The sequence below is a fragment of the Choloepus didactylus genome, chromosome 1 (genome assembly GCF_015220235.1).
Source record: "Choloepus didactylus isolate mChoDid1 chromosome 1, mChoDid1.pri, whole genome shotgun sequence".
NCBI lineage: Eukaryota > Metazoa > Chordata > Mammalia > Pilosa > Megalonychidae > Choloepus > Choloepus didactylus.
The window spans coordinates 186038684-186062894 of record NC_051307.1 but is presented as its reverse complement, the minus strand read 5'-3'; the positions used below and the strand labels follow the sequence as shown (position 1 = coordinate 186062894).

General features: G+C 38.0%; 1 protein-coding gene across 15 annotated transcripts in view; it reads left to right on the top strand.

Moving 5' to 3' along the window:
* The window catches only part of CLASP2 (cytoplasmic linker associated protein 2), a 279413-nt gene that overhangs the window by 27840 nt on the left and 227362 nt on the right, over positions 1 to 24211 (top strand). For 14 of the 15 annotated variants that reach the window (XM_037846856.1, XM_037846829.1, XM_037846847.1 and 11 more), the window contains exon 7: positions 5149 to 5219. In XM_037846856.1, coding sequence (XP_037702784.1) covers positions 5149 to 5219 — 71 coding nt within the window. Of the gene's footprint in view, positions 1 to 5148; positions 5220 to 10247; positions 10462 to 24211 lie in introns of those variants that run through there. The other variant, XM_037846863.1, reaches the window with a different exon arrangement.

The following is a 24211-nucleotide window of genomic DNA, read 5'->3' as shown; positions in this document are numbered from 1 at the left end:
TTCTCTTCCTCCTTTTGGTCAGGAAGTCTTTCTCAATTCCACAATGCCAGGTCCAGGCTCATCCCCAGGAGTCATGTCCCACATTGCCAGGGAGATACACACTCCTGGGAGTTATGTCACATGCGTTGAGGAGGACAGTGAGTTTACCTGCCGAGTGGGCTTAGAGAGAGATGGGTCACGTCTGAACAGTAAAAGAGGTTCTCTGGTGGTGACTCTTAGGCACCATTATAAGTAGGCTTAGCCTCTTCTTTGCAGTAACAAGCTTCGTAAGGGCAAGCCCCAAGAATGAGGACTTGGCCTACTACAGTGGTAGTCCCCAATGCTTGTGAGTATATCAGAAATTCCCCAGGTGGTGAAGTTTAATGTTTCCACATTTTCCCCCAGGCCCTCAAGGGGGCCCTGCAAATACTCCTTACTCTCTGCCCAAATTACTCTGGGATGTATTGGGGTTTCATGCTAACCTGTGCAAACCAACCAGGTTGCACACCCCATTCAAGGTTTCATGTAATTATGGTGTTTGAATAAACTGACATACAAGTTAAATTATATAGCGTGAGATTTTGCACCAAATAAACATCTCTTCCTTTGGTCTTACACGGAAGTTGAGGTTTTGAAACACAGTCAGTATCATCCTTTTCCCTTTAGTCTGGTTTACCTTAGTTACTAATCAAGTCCATTTTGTTCATATCTCTAATTGAAGTCTGATCTCTTTTTTCAACTTTCTAAACATTTGCTGTATAGGGTAATGCTGACATTCATAGCTGCTAAAGTCTGGCTCTGAGTCCCGGGTGTCACACAGATACCCGAAGTTCCAGGGTCCAGCCAGGTTATACACAAACAGCTCAGCATCTCAGAGTTTAGAGATAACTATTACAACTCATGAATAGATGTGACTTCTGTAAGAGCTTACAGTCTAGGAAACTTTACCATAAGCCTTCCCCTGATACCTTATGCTCTCAGATTCAATTCTCAGAGTTTGCAAGTTATAGTTAGTTCATATTAGTAAGGTGTAATAATGTTTGTCTTTTTGATTCTGGCTTATTTCGCTCAACGTACTGTTCTCAAGGTCCGTTTACCTAGGTGTATACCTCAAAACTTCATTTCTTCTTGCCGCCACTCAGTATTCCATTGTATGTATACGCCACAGTTCACCATTCTGTTTATCAGTCGATGTACCCTTAGGCCACCTCCATCCATTGCGACTCATGAATATGGCTGCCATAAACACCAGTATGCAATGTCCACTCATGTCCCTGCTCTCGGTTTTTCCAAGTATATACACAATAATGGAGTTGCAGGACCATATGGCAACCTCTTAGTTAGCTTCCTGTGGAACCACCATACTGCCCTCCAGCTGGACTGTGACATTCTACTCCCTACCAGTAGGGAATAGGTATATCCCTCTCTCCGTATTTTCTCCAGCACTTGTATCCGTGTTTTTTTTGTTTTTTTTTTAACAATTTTATTAACAGACCATACAGTCCACCCTAAGTGAACAATCAGTGATTCCCAGTATAATCACATAATTATGCATTTACCAACCACAATCTATATGAGGAAATTTCCAGCTCTTCCCCAAAGAAAGAGGAAAAGGAGAGAAAAAAAAATGTGGGATAAAAATACAAAAGATAGAAGAAAAATAAAAATAAAAGACAATGAAAAAGTCAGACAATATCACCACCCCTGAGAATCCCTTATCATTCCCTTATATCCCCCTCTTACGGACATTTAGCTTTGGTATATTGCCTTTGTTACAATTAATGGAAGCATCGTCAAGGTTACTGTTAACTATAGATTCTAGTTTGTGTTGATTGTATTTTCCCCCTATACCGTCCAATTTTCAGCACCTTGCAATGTTGACATTCATTTGTTCTCCCTCATTTAAAAACATTCTTATATTTGTACATTTAATCATCATCATTGACCACTCTAGGTTTTGCTAAGTTATACAATTCCAGTCTTTGTCTTCTATCTTTCCTTCTGGTGTCATACATGCCCTTAGCTTTCCTCTTGCAAATGTACTCATACTCATCTTTATTCATAGTACTTACAATATTTTGTTACCATCACACACTATTATGCTATCCATTCCATTTCTGGATCTACAGAGTCAATCTTGTTGAACCTTCTATACTCCTTCAGCATCAAATGCTGGATCTCTCACCTCTTTCTATCTCCTGATAATCTGTGTTCTCAACTCTCCAATTTAGCTTATCAATGTTAGTCCATATTAGTGGGACCATACAGTATCTGTCCTTTTGTTTCTGGCTAATTTCAGTCAATGTAATCTGTACTGTCTACCATTTTGTCTTTTGGATTTCATATGTCATGTCTTATTTTATTTTTATTTCCCCCCCTCTCTTTTTACTCTTATGATCGTCTTCATTTCTACACTCTTCTCCACACCTCTCTCTCCTGACTTTTCCTGTCTGCCTGTAGTGATCCCTTTGGTATTTCCTGTACAGCAGGTATCTTGTTCACAAACTCTCTCAGTGTCTGTCTGAAAATATTTTAAACTCTCCCTAATTTTCGAAGGACAGTTTTACCAGATATAGAATTCATAGTTGACAGTTTTTCTTTGTTAGTATCTTGAATTGATCATACCATTGCCTTCTCATCTCCCTGGTTTCTAGTGAGAAATCCATACATAGTCTTATTGAGCTTCCCTTGTATGTGATGGATGGCTTTTCTCTTGCTGCTTTCGGAATTCTCTCTTTGTCTTTGACATTTGATAATCTGATTATTAAGTGTCTTGGAGTCTGTCTGCTTGGATCTATTCTGTTTTGGGTATGTTGTGCTTCTTGAATCTGTAATTTTATGTCTTCCATAGCAGATGGGAAATTGTCAACATTTATTTCTTCCATTATTCTTTCTGCCCCTTTTACCCTCACTTCTCCTTCTGGGGCACCCATTAAATGTATATTTGTGCATTTCATGTTGTCATTCAGTTCCCTGAGGCCCTGCTCATATTTTTCCATTCTTTTCCCTATCCTTTTGTGTGTAGGATTTTAGATGTCCTGTTCTCCAGTTCATGAATCCTTTCTTCTGCGTCTTCAGATCTGCTGTTGTATGTCTCCCTTGTGTTTTTAATCTCTCTGTTGAGCTGTTCATTCCTATGTGTTCTGCCAATTGTTTTTCCAAACTTTCAAGTTCTTCCTTATGTTTGCCCAATGTCTTCTTTATATCCGTCATCTCTGTTGCTGTATCTTCACTCGTTGATTTGATTTTTGAATTGATTTAGGAGATTTGTTTGATAATCAACTGTTTCAATTCCTGTATCCCAGTTGAAGTGCAAGTTTGTTCCTTTGACTGGGCCATATCTTTGCTCTTCCTAGTGTGATGTGCAATTTTCTGTTGTTTAGGCATCTGGTTTCCTTGATTACCCCAATCAGATTTTCTTAGACTTGATGGGCTCAGGTGTCAAGATGAGCTGTATTCAGTGTCAGGTTTCCCTGAAGGTGAGACCAGAAGATTGTGAGATTTTCCTTTGAGGCCTCTAGACTCAGTGCTTTTCCTGTCCTGCACAGCAGGTGGTGCTTGTTGGTCCACAGCTCCCCACCAGTGTAAAGAGGTGCAGTGTATTTAATTCTCAGTTTACCCTGTCCAGGCCAGAGACTGAGGGTGTCAGAAGCCAAGCTTAAGCTGTTTCTGTTTTTGTTTTTGTTTTTTTCTGCCAGGCCCTGGCGTCTGAAGTCTCTGGGACTGCTACTTGAGCTAGGCCCTGTGTCCCCTCCCCCTCTTTTCTTAGGGAGTATAAACCCTTTAGGGAATTATATTCTACACTTGACTTTTTCTTTGACTCTCTATCTTATCTCCACCTTTGCCTGGGTTAGTGCTGACACTTGAAAATGCCTTAGGCTTTCTCTAATGAACTACTTAGAATGAGAGGAAAAAAAAACAGGAAAAAAGCAAAAAGTCTCCTTTTCAGAGCCAGTCCCCAGCCCTCCAGTTCACCAAGCAAGTACTGCAGTTGGTACCTGGTTCTGTGTGCCCCTTTTCATGGGACACAGCCCTTTTCCAGCATTCTGAGCTCAGCAGACTCCAGAAGCCTCTGTTTTTATTTATTTATGTATTTTTTCCCCATCAGCCCCACCTGCTCTGCCTGGATAAACCTCCAGGTTCCTTTCCTGCTTGTTCCAGGTTTATTTTTGCTCATAGCATGTGTTAATTAAAACCACAATTAGAGCTTGGTTGAGGTATATTCCACTGCTCCTGGCAGGGACTGCTTCTTTCTCTCACAGTGAAGTTTTCCAACTCAGCCTGCCATGCAGGTGTGGGAGGGACACCAGCTCCACAGTTTGGGGGAGCTTTACTTACAGTTCTGTGCTGTGATGTCAGCTGTTCCACCAGCTCCTGACTTGTGTACTATGTTGTCCGATCATGGATGTCCCCTGATCAGTTGTTCCAGACTATTTTCTGGTTGTTCCTATCTACTTACTAATTGCTGTAGGGGACTAAGTAAATTCCCCACCGCCCTATGCTGCCACCTGCCCCGCCTCTTTTCCCTTTGTTCTTATTTATGTTTTCTAATTTTCTTTTATAATGAGTGTACATTGCTTCTGTAATAAAAAACATGTTTTTATCTAAAGTAATATAGTAGCAGAAGTGTAGAAAGAGTAATTATCCCAAATATAAAATTTGTAGTACTAATGGAATTGGTGTCATATGAAAATAGGTTAAAAGGGAAAACATCAGATTATGAATTGTATCAGCATCACATTAATTTCTAATATTTTATATTTCTGTGTTTTTAATGTTTACCTTACATTTCCTTAGCCTGATTTTTATGTGCTTTTAAAGATGTTTTGGTGACTGCATGGATTTATTTTAAGGTTGGAACTAGAATGTTTTTGAGTGGGTTGGAGAAATAATTTGATGAGGAAACACATGAAGTTGCTTTTCATGAGAATTGTCTTTCACAAACATACCTGTACAAGTACAAGAGCACTAACCTGTACTTGGCTGCTTTTCTCAACTGAAGAGAGGTGAGTTGTGTCTCCTTTCAGTAACTGAAAGTTAATTGTAGAAGAGAATTGTGTAGAGAACCACCTGAAGACCCTAGAAATTTGTTTCTTAAGGGAGATGGTAAAGGAAGTTGTTTCTGTTTAATCTTCATGTAAAAACAAAAAATTTATTCTTTATTCCCAGATTAGAAATGATATTTGCCAAATTTGATGAAGTGCAAAATTCGGGCAGTATGATTTTGAGTGTCTGCAAAGGTAAGAGTAATTAAGTTATTCTGGTTCTCAAACATTCCTGAAATTACTTAGCAAAATTTTAGACTTCAAAATGTGCTTATAAGTCAACTATTATATCATTGATTCAGAAGCATTAATTTTGTGGCTTGAAAACTTAGTTGGGCTACAACAGCAAATTCTTTCCATAGGGCTGATCGTTAACTTCCTCTGACTCTTTTGGAGTAAGTAAAAATTTAATTCTGCGTTAGTTGTGTAAAATCATGTAGTTTTGCCTTATTTTTTGTATCTTCTGGGTTGAAGATATGACCCTCTTGCCCTCCATATTCCATGCATAGAATGTTTTTTATGTTCCCACATTAATTGTTTTACTTAGTTGTTTTTAGTAGAAATTGTGAGGTTGATGGGCTCTATTACATCTGTGTGCACACTGTCAGTGATGATACTGGTGAGGGGAGCATACAAAGAAACTTCGCCAGCACAATCGTCTTTGTCTTCTTAGTAGAAATGAGACCAAGTTGGAATTCAAGGAAACCTTGGATTAGTGTCTGGCATTTATTTGATTTTTGTAGTTGCTCTCCTTTTTCTAAGGTTGCTAAATTGTGTTTGGTTTTATTGGGTAGTATTTACATAGACTTTAGCCTTTATATTGGCCACTTATGTGAAGAATATGTGCTATTTTCAAAGATAGGATAGGTGGTTTTTCCACCTAGGAAAGTATCTTCATATCAAAGAGAGTCATGTTAACGGTGTTGGAGAGCAAATTTGGCACATGAACTGTATAGTCAAATAATAGTAAAACTAGTTACTAATATAATTTAGTTATTTTTCTTGGCCTTAGACCAAAGCTGAGTCTCTTTCTGTTGCACGAAGGCAGATGGAGTGATAATTTAGTGTTATAGAAAATGTGTCTGCCCTAATCTAAACTTAGTTCCAGAAGTATAAATTGGCTTTCGTGCCACCAGTCCTCACCCTGATTGCCAGCTGTTTCTCACTTCTCTTCTCTGAATAGAAGGTGTTTTAAGTACCTCATCCTTATTTTTCTGGCAGTTACCTCTGTCCATAGAAACTGGAAACAGCATGAAGATGCAGTTGTTAAAATTCCTTGAACTGAGATTTCTGTGTTTTGATAACATTTACAGTACATTCTCATCTGTATATTCCAGATCATTTAGTTACAATTCTAGGGGGAAAAGTGTAATGCATATTGTAAGTTTTAAGATATTTATTGTTTAGATGTGGTTTATTTTGAAAGCACTGTTATTCTTGAATTTTGTGAGGTTATGTCTGTTACCTTCAAAGTAGAAACTTTTTTGTTCCCTGTTCTTTTACCTCTCATTTCTTTTTCTCTCGTTTATCTCTCCATGTATATCTTCTGTTGAAGGGAGTCTTCAGAGATTGTTTGTACTGAAGATTACAATCAATATTGCAAGTATAGTCAAATGTGAATGTTCAAGTTTATACAATGAGATACGGAAATTGGTCATGATGTTTTTGATGACAGTATTATCCCCTGTCATTGAAAACTATTTTAATGGATTAGTTAACAAGGGAGCAATAGAAGAAAGAAACCTGTGAATCATGTTGGCAGGTCTCAAGGCCTCTTTTGTGTCTTCATTCTCTCTCTCTCTGTCTTTCTTTCTCTCAGTGACCTCATCCAGCCTAAAGGCTTTAAATGACAGCTAATTGCTGATGACTCCCAAATGTATAGCTTTAGCCCTTGACTCATCTCTCTCTCATGCTCTGGATTTGGTAGCCTGTGGCCTCAGTGACATTTCACCTTGGAGGCCTAACAGGCATCTCAGGCTTAACATATCCAAAAGTGGAATACTTGTTCTTCTTGCCCCTCAAATCTGTTCCTCTTCCAGCCTTACCCATTTCAGTCAGTGGTATCATTATCTGCTCAAGCTAGGAACCTGAAGGTCATCATTGATCCTCCATTCTAACTAATCAATCATTTCTACCTCTGAGAAACTTAATATATCTGAAATTTGCTTATTTTTTCTATCTTCACTGCTAATATCCTACTCTAAGTTACCATTAGCTTTTTTTTCTTAAAGTTCTGGTGGCATATGTACAAGCTAAGATTTCCCACTTTACCATTAGTTTTTACCTGGACTATTTGCAGTAGACTTCTCTTCCATTTTTTCCCTCTTGGAATCCATTTTCTGCCCAGAAGTCAGAGTGATCTTTTAAAAATGTAAGGTAGATCATGTCCCAACAACAAAGAAGACTATAAAAGTTCATGCCCTCAAGGAGCCTGCATTCTACTTAGAGAGATCATAAACAAGTAAACAGGTAGATAAGCAAGGTCATTATGATTGGTGATGGAGGAAGAACAACTATTCTTTGTTTAATGACTTTAAATTATTCCTAAAGACCTTGCTGCTATGTGAAAGGCCATTAAATGAAAAAAATATATTTCTCCTGACATTAATGGGAAAAATTATGATGTATTGCACCTCACCCCAAGATACCTGACTAATTTTTACAGATAGAAAAATGTATGAATTGAACACTGAAAACAGAATTTTGTTGGTAATAATTTGAAAGCAAATAAGTAATGAAGGTTTATTAAACTTCTTTTTTATTTCTATATAATTTTTTCCCACAAATTTTTTGACCCTTTATTGGTTTATTGTTATCTTGCACTCAAACTAAAACTTTAAATTAAAGGTATAGAAGAGAAAAACACTTTAGGGCAAAAATAAAGTTTAAATACAAAAACTTGCGGAACTAGTTTATGCATATAGTATACTGAAGATTCATTGAAGATACCTCCTCTTCTTTCTCTCACTTGGTATATGTATGCAAAGCAAATTGTTTTGGGTTCATTAAAAAATGGCTCACAATTCATGTTTGTTTCATATTATATTCTCTGACTAGAAACTGTTATGGCAAGTAAAATTCTTCAGTGCGTCTTTGCCTAAAACCATAATAATGGAATATCACATTTCTTATATTGATTTAGAGTGTTTTGGGTTGAAAAACTCATTTTTCTAAATAAAGACAATAATAAAAACCCAAAGTGGATTCGTTGGAAAGGTAGTATAACATTTTAAGAGCCATTATAGCTAAAAGTTGTTCTTTGAGCAGTCATTAAGTGAACTAAATGGGGTGTTGATATAGTAACTTGGGATGCCACTTTAGATAGAATAGAAATAGAGGGGCAGGCCTCTCTGAGAGGTGACATGTTTGAATGGAGACCTTATGATAAATAAAAATGAGCCAACCATGGGATAAATGGTAGCAAAAACATTTTGGGCAGAGAAAACAGTGACCATAAAGGCCCAGAGGTGGTAAGGGGCTTGGTATGTTTGAAGAACATAAGGGAGGCTGGGCTGGCTTGACCTCACTGAGGCTGGGGGAGAGAAGGGGATAATGGATGAGATGTAGTTGGAGAAGGGAGCAGGAGCAATGATATGTGGGCCTTGTCGACTATGGGGAGGAGTTTAAATGGACTCTTGGGAGTAGAAAGCCCATGAAGGGTTTTAGGCAGGAGAGGGATGTAGTGAATGGGAATGATATGAACTAATTATATCATATTTCCATTTCTTGTTCAGAGAAATAGTCTGTTTCTTTATGTTTTCTCTTTATTCTACCCTTTTTCCCCTTATGTTTGTCCTGATAAAAAAACTTGTACATCTCCTGCTTTTACTCTCATTTCCTTTATAATTTTCATCTCTACATTCCTTTGATTTAAGTTTTGGTGGAATTCTTTGTCTTGATTTTCTAGAGCACTAGTTCAGCACACTCAAGAACACTAAGTCAATTATATCAGAGATTTGGGCACATTGTTTTAGGAATAGCAAGACGTACAAGACGTTTTTCTATCTTGAGGGTTTTTCAAGCCTGACTTTATTCTCATATTACAGCGTAAGATAGGCAGAGTCCCTAGATACAGAGAAATTAGCTCTGCTGTTAGAAGGAAACTGGATTTAAAATTAATCAGTTAGTGGCTGGGAGGAGTCGACACCAATCTTACAGAAAAGGAAAACTGAAAGTTGCAGGCCCTCTGTGATCACAGCAGTCTGAAGTCTTCATGAGGCTTTCTAGACAGTTTCCTATGCTAACCAAGATATAAACACCAACAGTGTTGGTAGCTGTGACTACAAAGTCTTTTTCTCTTTATTTTGAAAAAACTCCACATAATTCTGATTTGTATGTTTGTAGGACCTAATGCAGTCTTGGCATGTAAATCATGATAAAATATTTTCCAGTGTCTCTGTTTGAAAGAGTTGCTAGGAAAAGAATTGCTCTTGGAGTCTGGCAATAAAATGAAGCATGGAAATTAGGCATTGAAATTGCCTTGATATTTGGTTTATAAGAAGCAGTAAGGTAATATTTGCAGTCTAGCTTATATGTGTTTACAACATACCCTTTGATGAAAAGCTAAGCAGCTCTTTTCTTAGGTTGATTCTAAAATGTATCTGTGACCATGAGCCTCAGGGCCTTTTCGGAACTTGACAAAGTGCTGATGGTTGTGCAGCTTCCATGGAGGGTGCTCTGTGCCCCTGCAGCTGCGCACTGGGTAGCCTGTCTTCACCAGAAGCAAGCTTTGTTCTGTGTGGCCCTGCTGTCCGCACACAGAGCCGCCTTTGATGGACTGCTTTTGACGTGATTTGTTTACGGCAGCCAGAAATCCTTCCTGCATAAAGAGAGCAGTTAATCATGGAAACTGGGCTATTCCTGTTTGTGCACTTCTAGCAGTCTTCTGTTATAAATATTAAAAGGCAATGACAAAGGATGAAAACCTTTTTAAAAACGTGCAAATCAGTTAATCCGTCAGATCATGTGATTGCTACTGATTGCATGGATATCTTTAGGGAAGCAGAAAATGATTGCTGAACACATGCCTTGTGTTTTGATGATTGCATTAAAAGTCCCCTGGTGGGTGGCATTTACTGGCTTCCAGAGCTTTTCTTACATTAAATTTCAAGCAGCCAGCACAAAGAGAAACATCATAAACCCATATCTGGTAGCATATGTGCAGTTAAAGAATAATCTTGATCAAGCCCTGCTAGACTCTGCTAAATAAAGGAGGGTTTTCAGCAAGACCCCAGACTTTTATTTTGAAGTGGAGTAGCAGCTGTTGGCTATTGCAGTGCAGAGCTGCGGCGCGGCCTGGGTCACACAGTGCTCCCGGTGTCTGCAGGCTGCAGGCCGAGCCCAGTGGCGCAGGCACTGAGCTGCACTTATTCGCTGTGTCGTTTGAACTCTTGGTTTGAGAAAGCTCCCTGGACCATTTGAATGGCTATGGGAGATGGTGAGTAAGATTTATTTTTCTTCTTTTGCTTGTGTTACACTTCCTTTTAAGGTGATGATCATTTGCTGTGTAAGAAATACATTTCTTCCTAAAGAATGAAGTATACTTGTGTGTGTGTGTGTGTACACTTGTGTGTACATGCATGGACATGTATGCTTACTTGTCATTTGGTATCTCTTCCACTTGATATGTCCATTTGGGATCTGGCAAATAAATATAAGGTGACAATTTACCTTGCAATTCAAGCAAGCCCTCAGTCTTTGGTGGTGGATATGAAGGGATATTAGAAGAAAAGCTTTGAAGTGAGAACATGGCCTTTGGAGGAATGACAGATTTTGGCAGGAAGGTTGGTTAGCTAGCTTGACATCTTTCCTGTACTATTTGACACAAATAGAATTCTGTGGTGTTGAAATATTTAAAGAACAAAATGGCTTTCCATGGACACTGTTTTAATTAATATCCTTGTGTTTTGTCAGTGTGCCTAGTAAGCAGTTATCTAGAAAATATTTAGCCTTTTAAGAATTCTGTACAGGTTATAATTTGATTAAAATTGATTTTGTTAATATTTTATTGTGATAAGGATAATTTTAAAAACACATATCTATGTGGTACTTTATAGTTTTCCAAAGCACTTTAGTATACTTAGTATGCATTAACTAATCTGGTACAAGTAATTTGTAAAGTAGACATAGTATTTAGATATTTCCACTTCACAGATTGAGAAACTGAGACCTAAGATTGTATGTCTCAGATCCAGACTCAGACAGCGAAGCAGAACCAAATCTAGAGTCTCAAATGTGCATTTGGTATTGTCCTTCAAGACCCTTGGTACTTGAGCTTTTTTTCTTTTTTTAATTACACCTTATGTTAAGATACTCAGAGGTATATTTTATAATTGCATCAACACCAGAGATGCAAATGAAGGGGGATTTGAGGTTCCTCAGAAATGTTTTGTGTATTTTTTCACTAGGTTCCTAAGAAAGAGTGGTCTGTATTTGGGAGTTTTAAACTAACAATTTCAGTCTTCCTTAAGACTATATAATGACTTCTTCTCTCTAAGGATTTTATCCTCTTGGGGTTATGAGGAATAGGGTGCAAACTCCTCCAAATGATGCTATTGGTAAACAGTCACTTAAACTATCATGTACATTTATATGAGAATGTGATCATAAATTTGGTTTTGCATATTGATACAATTGAGTCCAAGAATTTATGTAACTGTCTTGTATGATCTTACAGAATTGAGCAAGAATATTATTTTAACTACTGATTTTAAAGACAAAGCCATCAAAATTAACAAATTAAGTTCTCATATACTTAAGGGCATTGCCAAGTTTCTTTTCATTATTTTACGTTTTGCTTTTTAAAATCTTAATTAGCAGACAATTTTAAATGTTGCATTTGGTGTGGGCCATATCCAGATTTTCTTTTCTTTCTTAAAAATTATAGATTATAGGCTCAGTAGTTACAATGTGTATTTACTTAGCTTTTTTTTGCAAGTAGTACATTCATATTGTTTAGAAATGTATTGAGTAAAAAAGTCAAAGATGACAGCCTTTTATAAGGCTCAGAGGGTGATGTCCCAGCCCATTTTCTTCTTTAAAATGAAAAATTTTAATTGGATTTTAGTGATAATTAAAGTAAAATGTCTTTATAAAAAATAAAAATCCGAACAATAAAGATCTATACATAGTAACAGGTTAAATTGGCATTTATAGTTCTTAACAGCTTGATAAATACTCCTATATATTATTCTTTCTCACATATGGTACACATGCACCATACTTGAATCATTTGAACATATATAACATAAGTAGATTATACTGTTCCGAACCTGTGTTGTTTTCATTCTTTTAGGTTAATTGTGAAAATAACACACAAATACCTTCTCCTTTTCAAAATTCATACAGTGCAGATAAAACAAAAATCTGTTCACAAATCCTAAGCCTCAGGCCAAGGTATAAGTAGAAATGAACACTTTTACTAGTATGGCGTGTGTCTTTTTATACCTTTTGCTGTGCCTTTGCATACTTAAGTGTGAAAATAAATGATTTTTTGGACTATGTTAAATGATAACATTCTGAAAATATTTTTTTCATTTGCACAGCATGGCAAAAATTCAGTATGGCATGGGAAATTTTTTTTTTTTTTTTTTTTTTATGTGTAATCTGCCCCATTTGTTTGAACTGTTGCATAGTATTCTGTACTATGGATGCACTATAATCATTTCTTCTTTTGGTAGAGTTTTAGATTGTTTACCATATATAATTTTTCTAAATGGTTCTGAAATAAGCATCTTTGTATAAACCATATGTGTGTGTATATGTACACAACACACACACACACACACACACACACACACACACATATGTATTTCTTAAAACAGTCTAGAAGTAGAATTTCTGGATCAAAGTTTATATTTATTTTGAATTGTGTTAAGTATAGTTACATTGCTCCAGAAAAGGATTTACCACTTACGTGCTCACAGTGCCTCCTCTCCTGCATTTCAGTTCTGTTTACTATTAATCTTTTAAAATTTTGCCTATTAGAAGGGTGAAAAATATCATCACCCTTTAAAAATGTCTCTGCTTTCTAATGAGTTTGATCATCTTCATAATTTTAGTTATTTGTATTTTTCTGTGGATTGCCTTTTGGCATCATTAACCAACTTTTTGGTTGTTTGATTTTTGTTTATTTATAGTTGTTCATTATGTATTCTTGGGATTAATTTATTATCTGTTAAAGATATAACTAACTGCAAGTCCATATGAAAGATTTCATTAATAGTTTTATTTCTAGGTAAATTCAGATTTGTGAAGTACTTATAATTGAAGAGTTGTTGGGAGTGGCTTTAAGGTGCTTTTCTGTTTAGTTATCTACATTCTTACCAAGAATATCAAAACAAGTGGTCAGAAGATTGTGTTGTAAGAGTTCTGGGCAATCAAAGCAGATCAGAGTTAAAAACCTGTAGGATTACTATGTGGTGCTGAGTCCTGCAATCTGCCTCAAAAGCACATATGAGGAATTTGGCCTTTTGCTGTTATGCTGCAGAGTGCTGCAGAGTGGCTGGAAAGAAATATGGTTTTGTTATAAAGAAACTGTTTCCAACCTTTTAACATTTCAACCCAGTCTTCTGTTTCAACATGAATCTTTTAAAAATATATACAAGTGTTGGTGGAACCATGGCTCTCTAGGGGGTCAGCTTTTTGGTATACTTGGGCTTCTGGGACCACTCCAGACTGAGATGTAACTATTGGTTTAGGGTGTCTAAATAGACTGGAATAGTTCTGCTGAATAGATCTCTCCTCTTCCATACTCTTGAATATACTAGGATTGTATAATTTAAACCAGTGAAAGAAAGCAGTCCTTTGACTTAATGTTAAAAACATAGTAAAAGGCCAAACTTTTCTTAAAGGAGCAAGGATAGGAAAAAGAAGAGTTTATAAGGAGAAAAAGTAAATTATAAGGGACAAAAAATTGGGCATTCAGCAGCAATGTAGGCAGTAAGCAATGGACACTGAGATTGAAAATAGCTAGTGACCAAAATAAGGCATTCCTTTAGTACCCCGCTACTGTAGCACTTGTAGACTTGAAGCCTGAAACCCTTGAAGCAGTGCCACTTACTAACCTGGTTGCAAGATGTTGGACATCAGGAGCAACATACCCTCAAACCTGATGTTACTAATGAATCTGAATCTTCAAGAAAAGGTTCACAGCTTTTCTTTGTATGCATAAAATGGCATAGTCAATGTTGTTAACAGCTGTTATGATTTGCCTGTAGCTGCCTGAAAAATTTAAATACCAGGAATGACTAGATTTTTTTAAGGATTCTAAATAAATCTTATTATTAATCTCATTTATTTATTTTGATATTATGGTTATAAAATGTGTTGTTTAATTTTATTATTATCAAATAATGATTTGAATTGTGATTTTCTCTTTACTTCATTGGGCTATTTAAGGTCTTGAATTTTTAAAAGACCGCTTTAAAGAAAAGTAAACATCTTCAAATATATTTTTAACTAGTGACTTGCTACGTAACCTAGAAATTTTAATATGTTTCATCAAATTTCTTGACCTCTTGTAAACTTTGTATGGAATGAACTTTATTTTTCATAAATAAAAGAGTTAAATAAATTTGTTAATGATTTAAAATTAACTGTGCTGCTGAGAACACAGCATCTTCCTGTGAACATTAAAATTTGGTTATAGTTTTATTTTCCATTTCTAATCATTTTACTGAAAATTTTCATCTTATTTGGAAGACATTTTTAATTTTTACTGTTTGATTCCTTTAATTCTGAGGGCTCATTATTTTAACTCTGGGAGATTTTCTCCTATTATTTAATTTTTTATAAATTTCTTCCCGCCATTAACATTGTTCTCTCCTTATGGAACTCTTATTAGTCAAATGTGGAATCTCCTTGCATTATCTACTGTGTCTTTTATGTTTTTTCTTCTCTTTCCAGTCTTACATCTTTTACTTTGTGTTTTGGGAGGTTTCCTCAACTTTTGTCATCCAGTCCTACTGAATTTTAATCTTGGCAAACAAAAGTTTGTTTCCAGGAAGTTTTTCCCCCGCTTTTCTGATGGTTCCATTTTCCCAGACTCGTGTGTGTGTACATGTGCATGCGTTGGTAAGCTAGTGGACAAGCATGCACGTGCACATCTGTGTGTAAAATATTTCGCTCCCTGGGTTGGAGGTATGGAAGAGCTTAATAAAGAGGCCATTCCATATATTTTCAGTTGTTCCTTGCTACTCATTCCTAATATGCTGGCTCAGAAATTGTTGCTTCTATGTCATTCTATATGTAGATCAGTTTTCTCTGCTGTTCCAGTCTCTCTATGAGAATTCTAAGTTGCAGTTTTGCTGTGGTACTTTCCTGCAGTGGTCTTCCATCCTTTTTATTTGCATCTTTTAAGAGTTTTCTGTGACCCTTTAGGTGCTGATTTCACATACTTTCTGTCCCTGCCTTATTTTCTTTCCTCTTATGATATTTTATTGGGATTCCATTGTGAGGTTTTAAGCAAAGGAGTAAAGTGATTCAAATTTTACAATTTTTTAAGGAAACTTTTCAAACATTCCCCGAAATAGAGAATATTGTACCATGCATCATCCAGCTTCCACAAACTATTAATATCTGGCCAATCTTTATTCTATCCTTATCCCAATCCATCCTTCCTTAGCCCTACCAGCTTTGTGAGCATGCATGTATGCTCACGTGCATGCACCTATGAACGTGTAAAGTAAAGTGAAACTTCTCTTTAAAAAACAATTGCAATATAATCACATCTAAAAAAATTAATCCCTTAACATCACGTGTTCAGTGTTCAGATTTCCTCAGTTGTTTCATAAGTATCTTTTTATAGTTAGGTTAACCATTGTAATTAGTTGATATATCTTTTTAAGGTTCTGTTCATCAATAACAGTTCTCTCTCTTTTTTCTCCTCTTACCATTTATTGGTTAAAGAAATGGGTTGTCTGTCAGGTAGCGTTTTTCCCACATATTAGATATTGTTGATTGCATTGCGATGGTGTTTGTGTTTTTATTTTTTAACATTTCTCTATCCTGCATTTTCTGAAAATTGAAGATTGTTCTAGTAGCTTGAAAGAATCAGATTTGATTTATGTGTGTTTGTGGTACAAGTTTTTCATAGGTGGTATTGTATATTTCCATCAGAAATATGTCTGATTTTCTTTCTTTGTGATATTAATATTGTTCAATGGGTACAGGTGTTATCAGCCTGATACATCATTTATAAAGTTTCCCATCTCACTTAAGATTCTCAGCAGCTGTTGGTCCAAATTACTTTTTAAGAATATTTCAGTTTCAAGATTGTTGAGATAGGTTTGGAAGGAGGTCAAGAATGGAATAAGACTAGTTAAGAGGTTTTTGCAGTAGTGTAGGCAGAGGTGAACTCTAACCTCTGGAACTTCAGATGTTTGGTCTTAGATTAGGAGAGGCAGCAGAGGTAAAGAGAAATAGGTAAATCTGAGATGTAAACTTGGAGTTACACACAATAAGAATAGTTGGTAATGGTCTATGCACTGTAGAGGAGAGCTTGGGATGGGGTTCCACGTTGTGAGCTTGAGCAGCAGCAACAGCTGAGTGGATGGTGCTGCCATTTGCTGGGATGGGAAAAGATTTATGGAGAAGAGGTTTAGAGATGCTGTTGGTGTTATATTATCTATGTTAAATAAGTTATGCGTTTGAGATGGGGGAGATGTCTAGTAGACAGTTCGATATACAGGTCTAGAACTTGGAGATGGTCTAGGTTAGAGACAAACATTTGAGAGTTGTAGCTTATAAAAGGTATTTTAGCCAGGCCGTGGATGAGGCCATTTAGAGAGTGCAGTCTGCAGAGAAGGGGCATATTCAACATTTAGTGTTTGGGTAGAGGAGGAACCAAAAGAAGTGACTGATGCAGAGGGCATGTAAGGTCAAAGGAAAGGCAAGAGGAGTGTCCTAGTGTAGAAGCACAGTGTGAGATGTACAGGCAACTAAAATTTGTTTGAGGTTTCTAAGACATCTGTGCTACAGTAGTTTACAGAGATTATTGTTTCCTAATTTCAGTTGCTAATTTAGCTGTTAGATATGACCACAGTTACTGTTGGATATGCAAGAGTGTAAAACAGCTCAGATATCCAGAGCCCTGTTGTTCATTGTTTTAATTAGAATAAGGAAGGAGACTGCTTCAAGTGGAAAGAGGAACTTTGTTATAAGAAACTACGTAATATGAAATGGGGCATATTTTATGTATGAAAATCCACATTTTGGGGGGCTCTTCTTACTGGGTACTGAAGAAAATTCTCACATGGTGAAATTTTTTTCTGTGAGATGTGGTGTAAAGTTTTGGCTAGCTTTTTTGTCTGCCGTGTAAGATGGAGTTGTTTTTCATCTGTTATGTGAATTCACAGGCAGAAATTTCAGGTTTTGGAATACATATATCCATGAAAGTGAAGTAGAAAATTTAAAAAGCCTTTTGTGGGGGAGATATATGAGAACTCTGTATTTTCTGCATGGTTTTTCTGTAACCCTACAAGTTCTCTAATTTTTTTTAAAAAAGAAGCCATTTGAAAAATGGCTTTCCTACAGAGGAGTGAAAAAAAGAATGGACTTGATTATGGTAATATTAATTCATAATTCCTTATCTGAAAACTTGGGGGCCAGTTGGGTTTTGGAAATCAGAATGTATCAGATTTTAGAAAAGTAATATGGTCATATCCCATATATTATGTAACAACTCCATCTTTTATCTGTGACAGCATCCAATAATCAAGCGTATTAATATTTCTGCAGTTAACTGAGTTAGCCTTGTGTCAGTTCATATCATGTTTTGCCATAAACTGAGTTCAGGTTAATTCAGATTTAGCCATTAAATGAGTTTTAAAAACATGCAGATAAGGGATTGTAGTCCTGTAGTATGTGAGTGCTTGCTGGGGAAGGTTTCCAAGTGTTCACTGAAGGCAACAGAAGACTATGATGGCCCTCTAAAAATGTAAAAACCGAGGCCCCTGCCACAATCAAGATGACAGAGTAAGACACTTCAGGACTCCGTCCCTCCTGAGAAACTTTAAAGAACTAGCAAGAATTGGCAGAAACATCTTTCTAAGAATTCCAGAAAACAGTTAAAGTGCAGTCACTGAAGGCTACTTATAAGTGGTAGGATTTTGTGGTACCCTGGCTGGCCCCTCCTCAACCCATCACTAGCTCAGTACAAACTGGCCAGTGGTTCCAATGTGGATCCCTAGTCCCAGTTCTGGAGTGAACAGAATAACTCTTGTGCGCATACTGGGAACATGTATGTCTGTCCCAATCTGCCTGGTGGTGGCCTGAGGGACTTGCTGTCTCAGAACTTCCCTTGCATGTAAAAGGTGGCTCATGGAGCTCTCCTGCAGAATGTTTTGGCAGAGCAGTCAAGTCAGTGTTGCCTGGGACAAGGGATTGCTGACTATATACCATACAGTGCTGTGCCCAAGATAGTGAGGAAACTTTCCTAGGGAAGAGAAGACATGTGTATCTTTGTAAACAGGGGCATTCCTAGGGCTACATGGGCATGCCTAAGAGAAGATGCATGTGTAGAAAGAGACAAACCCCCTAAACTTTGGCCTGGAGCTATTCTCTAAACTCCTTGTATGGCTTCGCCTTGAAAGAAAGCCCTTATATGGGGTCAATCTGCAAAGACTGGGTAAGGTGTTCTCTTTTTCCCTTTTTTGGGTGTTAGCTTCTGGAATTCAAGGAAAGCTCTGTCATAATACTAGCTGGATGCAGGCTTAAGAAACAGAAGCCTCAGAGTCTAAATTCCAGTGATACACATTAAAATATCAAAATATTCAGGTTTCAACAAAAGATTACAAAACATACAAAGAAATAGGAAGTGATGGCCCAGGCAAAGTGGAAGATTAAAGCATTAGAAACCATCAGTGAAGAGGATGAGACATACCAGACTAAGACTTTTTAAAAAATGGTCCTAAATATGCTCAAAGAGCTAAAGGAAAACATGGACAAAAAAAACCAAAGGAAATCAGGAAAATAATAGGTGGACACAGAGTAACAACAGAGAAATAGAAATTATAGAAAAGAATAAATAGAGCTGAAATTGACAGTAAGAGAAATAAAAAAATTCCCTAGAGGGGTTCAGCAGCAGATTGAGCTGGTAGAAGAAAGAATCAGAATACTTGAAGATAAGAAAATTGAAATCATCCAGTCTGAGGAGCAGAAAAAGAAAGAAGAAAAGTGAATAAAGCCTAAGGAACCTGTGAGACACCATCAAGCATACAAATGTATGCATTGTGGGAGTCCCAGAAGAAGAAAAAGAGAAAGGGGCAAAGAGAATATTCAAAGAAATAATGGCTGAAAACTTCCCAAATTTAACTAAAGGCACAAATACACACATCCAAGACACTCAGCAAACTCCAAACATGGTAAACCCAAATAAACCCACACAGTACCATGTTATAATCAAACTGTAGCATGCCAAAGATAAAGAGAGAATATTGAAAGCTACAGGAGAGAAGTAGCATGTTATGTACATGGAAGCCTCAAAATTAAGAGCTGATTTCTCATTGGAAACCATGGAAGCAAGAAGGCATTGGGATGACATTATTTAGAATGCTGAAAGCAAAAAACTGCCAACCAAGAATTCTATATCCAGCAAAATTGTCTTTCAGAAATGAGAGAGATTAAGATACCCCCAGATAAACAAAAGCTGAGGGATTCTGTCACCACTAGATTGGCCTTACAAGAGATGCTAAAGAGAGTTCTGCAAGTTGAAAGAAAAGGACAATAGACAATAGATTGAGTCTGCATGAAGAAATAAAGTTCACTAGTGAGGGTGATGTCTTGTGTAAATAAAAATACCAGTACTATTATATTTTTGGTTTGTAACTTCACTTTTTACTTCCTACAGGAGCTAATATGCAACTGTGTGAAATGTAATGAGAACTCAGTGGTTTTGGACTCACAATCTATAAACATGTAATTTGTGATAAGAACTATGTAAAGGTGGGGGGACGGAGAGGTATAGGAACTTGGTTTGTGAATTAATTTGGAATGAAAGCAAACAAGATAGTTATAGATTTAGGATGTCAAATTAAAGCCCCATGGTAAGTACAAAAAATATATAGGAGCATCTGCAAACTCATAGAGACAGAAATTAGAGTGCAAGTTGCCAGGAGTGGGGATTGGGGCAGGGTGAATGGGATTAATGCAAAATGGATGTAGGGTTTCTGTTTGGGGACTTGGGAAAGTTTTAGTAATGGAACGTTGTGAGGGTACTGCAGTGTTGTGAATGCAATTAATCTCATTGAATGATATGTTTGGGAGTGGTTGAGATGGGAAAGTTTATGTGGTACATATGTTCCCACGATAAACAAAGAAAAAGAACAGCTAAAGTGACAATGACAATTAAATGCAATACATGGTCCTGGATGGGAGCTAACAGGGTAGGAGAAAAGTCTCAAAAGGACATTATTGGGACATATGAAAATATTGGAATATAGACTCTAAGTTTTATATCAGTGTTAATTTTCTTGAGCTTGATCACTTAATGTGGTTGCATGAGTGAATTGCCTTGTTCTTGGGAAAGGTACATGACAGTATTAAGTGTTCAAGGAGCTTTAGGTATACAACGTACACTAAAGTGTTCAGAAAATCGCCTGATACATAGATAGAAAGATAAAGCAAATTTGACAGAATGTAAAATTCATGAATATCGGGCTGGGGGATAGGGGTACATTGCAGTTCTCTGTATGGGGTTTGTATTATTATTATTATTTTTTAATTGACATATTTTAATTAATTTCTTTTTAGAGCTCTTGTAGGTTTACAGAACATTCTTGCAGAAAGCAGAGTTCCCATATACCCCTCGCCTCTCCCCACCGGTTTTCCCTCTTATTAACACTTTGTATTAGTTTGGTACCTTTGTTACAACTGATGAAACAACATCATTATAATTCTTTTATTCACTAAAGTCCACAGTTTACATTAAGGGTTCATATGTTCTATGGGTTAAAAAAAATTTTTTTTTACTCTAGTAATTAACATACAGTATACCACATAAAAATTTCCACTCTAACCACTTTCAAGCATCCAATTCAGTGTAATATACATTTTTAATTAAACTTGCTTCGAGATCATTGTAGATGGGCAGGCGGTTGTAAGAAGTCACACAGAGACCCCTGAACCCCAGTGGCGCCAGGTTGCACAATGGCCCAGCCAGGAAACCCACCTCCGACGGTCAGACCCAGAACTGCCCCGCGGCCCCGGCCTCGTTGCCGCCCTCTGCCACGTGCTTCTCCCCGAAGGCCTCGGGGGGCGCAGGGCTGGGGACCCCTAGAAGGGGGCGGGAGCGTCCCCACAGCACAGGCAGAGGAGGGCCCCCGAAGGCCCTCTGCCTGCCCCCGCGGCCCCTCTCGGCCGCTCTCTGCGGGGCTCCCCGAGGGTCCCGGACGGGGACGGGAGACACTGGCGGAGCCCGCCGAGGTCGGGTGCTGCGCGCCTCCGAGTCCTTGGTAAAGGCGAGGACGACCCCGACTCCCCAGGGGGCGCGGGGCGGGGGCGGTGTAGGGGCGGGGGCCTTGCGCCTGGGGGCCCTCACCGCCCCGCGCTCCACGTCCAAGGGCGAGCGGCGCGGCTCCCTCCTGCTGGGACCCGCCAACCCAGGTTGTAGCTGCTTTAAAACTTGCTTTAAGATGACCGTAAACTTCAACTTTTGTAGGAGAAAAACCGGCGGTGGCCTACTGGCAAATTCTCGAGGTTCAACCTAACCCAGCAGGCATTTATTTCACCAGCTCAGGAACGTCTAAGGAAGTTTTCAAAATTTTTCCTACAGAATTAACAGACATGTGCAGGGATTTAAGAGCTTTTTCGGCCAGAAGGGTCTAGGGCACGTGGGTCCTCTCCTCCACGGTGGTCACCTTTCCAGGGAAAGCAGAGCCGGGTGGCGATGGGGAACCCCGGCCCCTGGCCGCCTGGTCCTCAGAAAGCCACCTGGAGCGCTGAGCACGCTTGTCCTCGTCTGAAAAGCGGGGCCTCAAGTCCGCTGACTCCTCGGGTCACCCTCACATGGGATGTTCCCGCTGTGGTTGGGTCCCGGGGCGCCTGGTGCTAGGGCGGGACCCACTCCGGACCCTCCCCAGGAGAGCGCTGTATTTTTGTAATTGTCCAGTAACTTGAAAAGTATTTCAGAATAAAAAGGTTAAAAAAAAAGTACAAGGAATAAAAGATTACAATAAGACCTTTATCCTACGTGGGCTTCTCTTTTTCTCCCCCTCCCCTTTGGCCTGCCCCTTCCCCTTTTCCTTCTCCTATCCCTTCTTCTTCACTTCTCTTCCATTTCCATCTCCTCCTCCTCTTCCACCATTTCCATTTCCTCCTTCACTTCCATTTTCTTTTTTTTTTTTTTTTCATTTTTATTGAGATTGTTCAGATACCATACAATTATCCAAAGATCCAAAGTGTACAATCACTTGCCCCTGGGTACCCTCATACAGCTGTGCATCCATCACACTTAATTTTTGTTCAATTTATAGAAACTTTTCATTACTCCAGACAAGAAATAAAGTGAAAGATGAAAAAAGAAAAAAAGAAAAGGAAACTCTAAACCTCCCCTATCCCTAACCACCCCCCCTCAATTGTTGACTCCTAGTATTGATTTAGTACGTTTGTTACTGTTTATGAAAAAATGTTGAAATACTACTAACTGTAGTATATAGTTTGTAATAGGTATATAGTTCTTCCCTATATGCCCCTCTATTATTAACTTCTAATTGTATTGTCATACATTTGTTCTGGTTCATGAAGTGATTTCTAGCATTTGTACAGTTGATCATGGACATTGCTCACCATAGGATTCAGTTTTATACATTCCCATCTTTTGACCTCCAACTTTCCTTCTGGTGACATATATGACTCTGAGCTTCCCCTTTCCACCTCATTCACACACCATTCGGCACTGTTAGTTATTCTCACATCTTGCTACCAACACCCCTGTTCATTTCCAAACATTTAAGTTCATCCTAATTGAACATTCTGCTCATACTAAGCAAGAGCATCTACATTTCTTCCACAAGGCAGGAGGGAGAGTCAAAGAAGGTAGAGAGGCAAAAGAAAGAGGAAACAAAAAAAATGACAGCTAGGAAGCAGCAAAAGGAAAAATAACCTTAAATCAAAGTAGAATAAAGAATCAGACAATACCACCAATGTCAAGTGTCTAATATGCCTCCCCTATCCCCCCTCTTATCTGCATTCACCTTGGTATATCACCTTTGTTACATTAAAGGAAGCATAATACAATGATTCTATTAGTTACAGTCTCTAGTTTATGCTGATTGCATCCCTCCCCCAATGCCTCCCCATTTTTAACACCTTGCAAGGTTGACATTTGCTTGTTCTCCCTCGTAAAAGAACATATTTGTACATTTTATCACAATTGTTGAATACTCTAGATTTCACCAAGTTACACAGTCCCAGTCGTTATCTTTCCTCCCTTCTTGTGGTGTCTCACATGCTCCCCATCTTTCTCTCTCAACCGTATGCATAGTTACCTTTGTTCAGTGTACTTACATTGTTGTGCTACCATCTCCCAAAATTGTGTTCCAAACCACACACTCCTGTCTTCTATCACCCTGTAGTGCTCCATTTAGTATTTCCTGTAGGGCAGGTGTCTTGTTCACAAAGTCTCTCATTGTCTGTTTGTCAGGAAATATTTTGAGCTCTCCCTCATATTTGAAGGACAGCTTTGCTGGATACAGGATTCTTGGTTGGTGGTTTTTCTCTTTCAGTATCTTAAATATATCACACCACTTCCTTCTTGCCTCCATGGTTTCTGCTGAGAGATCCGCACATAGTCTTACTAAGCTTCCTTTGTATGTAATGGATTGCTTTTCTCTTGCTGCTTTCAGGATTCTCTCTTTGTCTCTGACATTTGATAATCTGATTATTAAGTGTCTTGGCGTAGGCCTATTCAGATCTCTTCTGTTTGGAGTACGCTGCGCTTCTTGGATCTGTAATTTTATGTCTTTCATAAGAGATGGGAAATTTTCATTAATTATTTCCTCTATTATTGCTTCTGCCCCTTTTCCCTTCTCTTCTCCTTCTGGGACACCAATGATACGTACTTTATTGTACTTTGTTTCATCCTTGAGTTCCCAGAGACGTTGCTCATATGTTCTCATTCTTTTCTCCATCTGCTCCTTTGTGTGTAGGCTTTCAGGTGTTTTGTTCTCCAGTTCCTGAGTGTTTTCTTC